The following is a 5,401-nucleotide window of genomic DNA, read 5'->3' on the forward strand; positions in this document are numbered from 1 at the left end:
GGTTCTTCGTTGCATGCCGTAGCCAAAATAGACTGCCAATTGTCATTATCTTGGGTTGCGGCTGGACTGACGTCGTCAAACGTATTAGTAATGTTTTGCAAACCATCAATGTTTTCACCATAATTTTGATTCAGATTAATACCAGATCCCCCTTGGTTCATAATACCTACCCCAATCAAATGGCCCAGTCTCTTGAACGTTTGTACCACCACGTCCCGACGCCGTGGCCTGCCTAACCTCTGAGTGTGAGGATATGAAAAAGGTCCACCGGGTCTTGTGTCAGATGAGTTGGATATTGTGTATATTTTGGAACATTTGACATATCCAGTGCCCGGTAAGCCGCACCTTGAATGAACTCTAAATCTTGTGATTGGTGTATTACACCCATCGTGTCCGTCTAAAAAATTAATAGTTATTTTTTTTGAAGAAATAACTTGAAAAATAATAAACGTGACCTTGTAAAAATTAAAAGTTAGATATACCATCATTTGGACTCTTGCTCTTTCGTCTTGGTATCCACTCTTGGAGACAGGTGGTAACCATGGGTTGGTCAAATATAAAACCGTATGACGCATGTACCACGCTATATAATCATTGGCAAAGGTTTAAGATGTGATTAATTCTCCGTCTACGACGCTTTGATGACGTAGCTCCCAATCACGAACATACTGACCACGACGAGCTATCCAATTCCACCTTGTTTAACCGATTCGGGTTAACTCTATAGCCTGGCATGCTAGTAACATTTATAGTAATTGATGGAGGTATATACTGAACCATGCCAAACTGTCTCATAACACGTTGCGGATAGTGGTGCTCTACAACCTCCTAGTATATCAAAGGGCAAGCACTCCTCCAGCTTTCCCTCCCACTACTACATATCTCCGGGAGTCTATCCATAAAGTCGTCGTAAGGTCTCCAATTAAACTGAATAAAAAATTTTCAAACTTTAGCAAGGTGGTCAAAATAACTTATATCTGTCTACAACTAGCATACCATTGCCTCGTTTAATAATTGTAGTTATGATCTATACGATCTAAGGCAATATGTCGGAGCGTCTGCACAACTTAGGCTCCCCTTCCACCTACAAAAGTAAATAATAAATTAACCTATATACTTACTTAACAAATAATTTTAAAATTGTTAACTTTAGTGTACCGAGTAGCTAACGACGCATTGTAGTTAAACCTGATAGTCTTCTCTGGTGCAAAACAACAAAACCTCTCCCATGCTCACACTTGTAAAATAGAAACTGGGACGGTAACGCTTACAAGATCGGGTGCCGCAGTGTTACAAAGGTTTCTATAGAGACTGCATAATGCAGCACTGCCCAAATGGATCCCGGAACATGCACTCAAATCTTGTAGGAAGTGCAAAAAATGTAGAGAAATCCAGTTGTTTGCATTATCAGGTAATACTGCACACCCTATCGAATAAAATATAATTAAACGTGCACAATAATGCACTGTTCATCCATTGCGTCATTGTCTGAAAAACCTAACTTTATTTCATCTAAAATGCGGACCGAGCTAACTCTTTGTTGCTGACTTGATTTTCTGTTGGGATAAACTCCAAAAGATTTTCACATATCGAAGCTGCAAGAGAAAATGATATCACAGAGTCCGCCCCACATACACGCACCCCCTCTATTGGATAGGCCCCACATCACGTTAAAATCTTGTAACGTCACAGTTGTTTCACCAAAAGGGAGGTGAAACGTGTGGGTTTCTGACCTCCAACACTCAACCAACGCGTTTATTAACGTATGGTCTATATACCGGTACCCACTATCCATGATCCCCAATCCTGCTACTCGTATTAATGCTAATCCCCCAGATCGATTAATATTTATTGGTAGACGGTACTTTTCAGGATGCTTAAAAACCTCCAATGCATGATGCTCCTTGTGCAAAAACAACAACGCATCACTAAGAGGACCGGGATGCAATTCATAACTTATTTTAGAGAATTGGAGGTTTTTACACACTCTATGTGCAGTTTATTTGTTCTTGTATAATAGTGTTGAATTCTTACACTTCTTGTAGATTTTTAGAGCTTTGTAGGTATCACACCTCAAAAGAGTGTTCATTCTGCACACACTCAACATTTTAAATACATGTATGTATTCTATTAAATGAAGCTGCATGTATGTAACTTTGATTTCACGTGAAGCTGCAGCTTTGTGGCAGAAGGTTCACATGTGAACTTTATTAACATATCTATATTTGTTAACCTCATGTGACATGTGACTCAGTGAATGTGTGATCAGTTTTAAACGATTTATCCACATGTGGTACCAGGTCTATAAAAATAAGTTCACGCTGCTGGAAAACAAAGATAAGGAAAAATAGTAATGGGAACGGCAAATATTCTACACATGAATCCTGGCAACGGAGAATCAAGCTATGCTAGTAACTCCTTACTTCAGGCGAGCTCTCTTACTCTCTTGGGTATTTTTTAAAACACACCCAATATTGAGAATATCATTATTCTTATTTAAAAATATAATTAATATCACATACTATGAAACACTACTAGTTGAAATAAGCTCTGCATTGCGTCGGGAATTACAATTTCGGCTTACTTCTAAATATACAATTAAATATCAAAACAATAAGCACATTAAGTCGTGTAAAACATTATATTACAAAGGTTAAAAGAGAAACATCAAAGTATTTAAAAGTTATATTAAAACAAGTTGAAGAAAAAAAATAAGAAAAGCGAAATAAAAAAATGGAGGACAACTCTACACTTTGGTTGTAATATGACTTTTTTCATCACCCGATAACTTAGGTGGAAGGGGCATCTAACGGTACTAAGTCTCTAGCGATGTCAATTCTACACTCAAGTAATTTGGAATCATCAAAACACTGACGATGCCTACCCATAGGTACCCTAAAATCGTAAACTCTACCATTTTACTTCACCCACCTTAAACTCTCTAAACCTCAAACATGTTCCGGCAAAAGGCTTGCCTAGCGGCAAACTACCCATGCAACCCTGTGGGGGCATCCCCCCCCCCCCCCCCCGCAAGTTCAAATCAAACAATTTATCATTCAACTTATAATTGTTTGTTGCCGCCTTAGCCGTCCTCGCTCATTTGTCCTCTGTTGGTTGGTTTGGTTTGTTTTGGATTCGCCTAATTTAACAATTCTAAAAGTCAATACCTATTGTGTTTCTTTTTTCTTTCTGGCGAATGAAAATGTTGTCCTAGCCGCTTGTTAGATTTTATGGAATGAAATTTTTTGCTGGTCGTTAAAAAAAATCAATGCCTATTTGAGCACTTTTTGGTCTACAAATCTACATAACTATTTTGGTGATTTACCCTAAATAATTAATATTTTGTTTTTGAAACCTTTTTTTTTTCTGTTTTGATATTTAGGCCATGTGTAGTGTAAAAGAAAAGTAGATGTGGGTTGCTCCACATAAGGGACATTTGTATAGAAGACCGTAACAGATAGGTGTGGGTGGGTGGGGTGTGTGGCCAAACAAATAAATAATAAATAAATCAAGGTATAAAATAAAAGGCTGAGAATCTCAGCTGGATCCAATGGTGGAGATTGAATTGAGAGTTGGTTAGGCTATCTAGGCTTAATAATATCCACTTGAGAATAGCCCAATGGTGTTGGTGAGTTTAGATAGAGCTTAGGATAGGAGAGGTCAGGGGAGCAACGTTAGCCATTAAAAAAAAATCTAGGCTTAATCATATATATAATTACTAAAGCAAGATTATTCACCATCAACTAGTTAACACAATGATGGTGTCTAAAGTGACTTGGTCATGTTCTCTCTCCAGGAAACAGTTATACGGAAAACGCTACCCATCCTAAGGCATACAATCAAAGGTATTACTAATCATGACTTATTCTTCAGTGCTTGTTTCAAGATTGCGGATTTGGGATGCTCTTCCGGTAAAAATACACTGTTGGTTGCATCTAAGATAATCAATGTCGTCACAGAAATGTGCAAAGAAAATAATTGTAAACCACCACAATTTCAAGTATGCTTGAATGACCTCTTTGAAAATGATTTCAATAACCTTTTCAAATTGTTACCAAGTTTTTATTCAAAACTTAAGGAGGAGAACGGAGAGAATTCCTGCCTTTGTTTCATTTCAGCAGTTCCTGGTTCTTTCTATGGTAGACTTTTTGCGGACAAAAGTTTGCACCTTGTTCACTCCTCTTACAGTCTTCATTGGCTTTCTCAGGTTTGCCCTATAGGTTAATCACCATCTATCAATTAGTCCTACATATATACTTACTGCAAGTTCTTATCAATGTTGATAGGTACCTGAAGGCCTTGAAAGTAACGCACTGAATATATACATGGCAGAAACAAGTCCCCCAGGTGTGTTCCAAGCATATGGGAAGCAATTTAAAACCGACTTCACAAAGTTTTTGCAAATGCGCTCTCGGGAACTTGTATGTGGTGGTCGTATGGTTTTAACATTTGCTGGGCGTAGTGTTGCTGATCCCACGAGTGATGATGGTTGTTGTCTATGGGAGTTGCTTGCACAATCACTACTTGACTTGGTCAAAGAGGTATATGAAATGGAAACTCTTAACTACAATGTAACATGTTATTCCAGTTTGCTTCAGCGACTAAGCACATATGCTTTAACAAAAACCACAGGGGCTGGTTCAAGAAACGGATATTAACTCATTCAATGTCCCAGTTTATTATCCATGCGAAGATGAAGTTAGAAATGTAATCGAAAATGAGGGATCATTTTCTCTTGAATGCTTGACAACGTTTAAAGTCAACTGGGATCCATTTGACGATGACTACAAAAATGTGAACGCTTCTGATGAGGCCAGCCAAACCCACGGGGAAAACACGGCAAAAATGGTGAGAGCAGGTATGGAACCGTTGTTGGCTTCTCATTTTGGGAAATCCATAATCGACGGGTTATTTCAGAAATATAAAAAACATGTGGCCCAGCATCAAGCTAATAACAAAACAAGATTCTTTAACTTTGTCATTGCATTAGCTAAAAAATGAACAATTCGCTTGTTCATATAATTGTATTTCTTATTTCAACTTCTGTTCATTTCGGTGACATAGTGTATTGTATTGTATTTTTGTCACTTTTAAATTATTGGCCATTTATGAAGGCTATTTGCTACCTATTTATATGCGTTTCACTTAAGTAAAATTTTCACGGTTGACACTGTTTATATTTCAATCCATAAAGTTTAAAGTTTAAATAGGCTGTCTATTTACTCACATATCGCTCTTTTATTCGTCTAGTAATTCAATTAGGATTCGACTAGATTCAAATTCGATTATCAAGCTCATAACTTACATCGCTACCAATAACCAACCTAACTCAAAAGCATTGAATTTTGTTGTATTTCTATACAGTAATATCAAAACAGTGAATCAAGGGTTGTAGGGTTTC

The 5,401-nt window shown here is 37.5% G+C and overlaps 1 protein-coding gene across 1 annotated transcript; it reads left to right on the forward strand.

Annotated features, from left to right (window-relative positions):
* Positions 1-2,286: 2,286 nt before the first annotated feature.
* LOC110923123 (benzoate carboxyl methyltransferase) lies at positions 2,287-5,129 on the forward strand. The gene is made up of 4 exons (XM_022167305.2): positions 2,287-2,428; positions 3,797-4,207; positions 4,287-4,541; positions 4,633-5,129. Exons 1-4 carry the CDS (start codon positions 2,354-2,356, stop codon positions 4,999-5,001), a joined length of 1,110 nt encoding a protein of 369 aa, XP_022022997.1. The 5' UTR covers positions 2,287-2,353; the 3' UTR covers positions 5,002-5,129.
* Positions 5,130-5,401: the final 272 nt, after the last annotated feature.

Source organism: Helianthus annuus, chromosome 2, assembly GCF_002127325.2.
Source record: "Helianthus annuus cultivar XRQ/B chromosome 2, HanXRQr2.0-SUNRISE, whole genome shotgun sequence".
NCBI classification, from domain to species: domain Eukaryota; kingdom Viridiplantae; phylum Streptophyta; class Magnoliopsida; order Asterales; family Asteraceae; genus Helianthus; species Helianthus annuus.

What these genes read in the sequence shown, in the direction of transcription:
- LOC110923123 (XM_022167305.2), top strand. Translation starts at nt 2,354, where the DNA reads ATGGGAACGGCAAATATTCTACACATGAATCCTGGCAACGGAGAATCA. An exon ending in GTCTTCATTGGCTTTCTCAG is followed by an intron (nt 4,208 to 4,286) that starts GTTTGCCCTATA and finishes CAATGTTGATAG; the next exon opens with GTACCTGAAGGCCTTGAAAG. An exon ending in TACTTGACTTGGTCAAAGAG is followed by an intron (nt 4,542 to 4,632) that starts GTATATGAAATG and finishes CAAAAACCACAG; the next exon opens with GGGCTGGTTCAAGAAACGGA.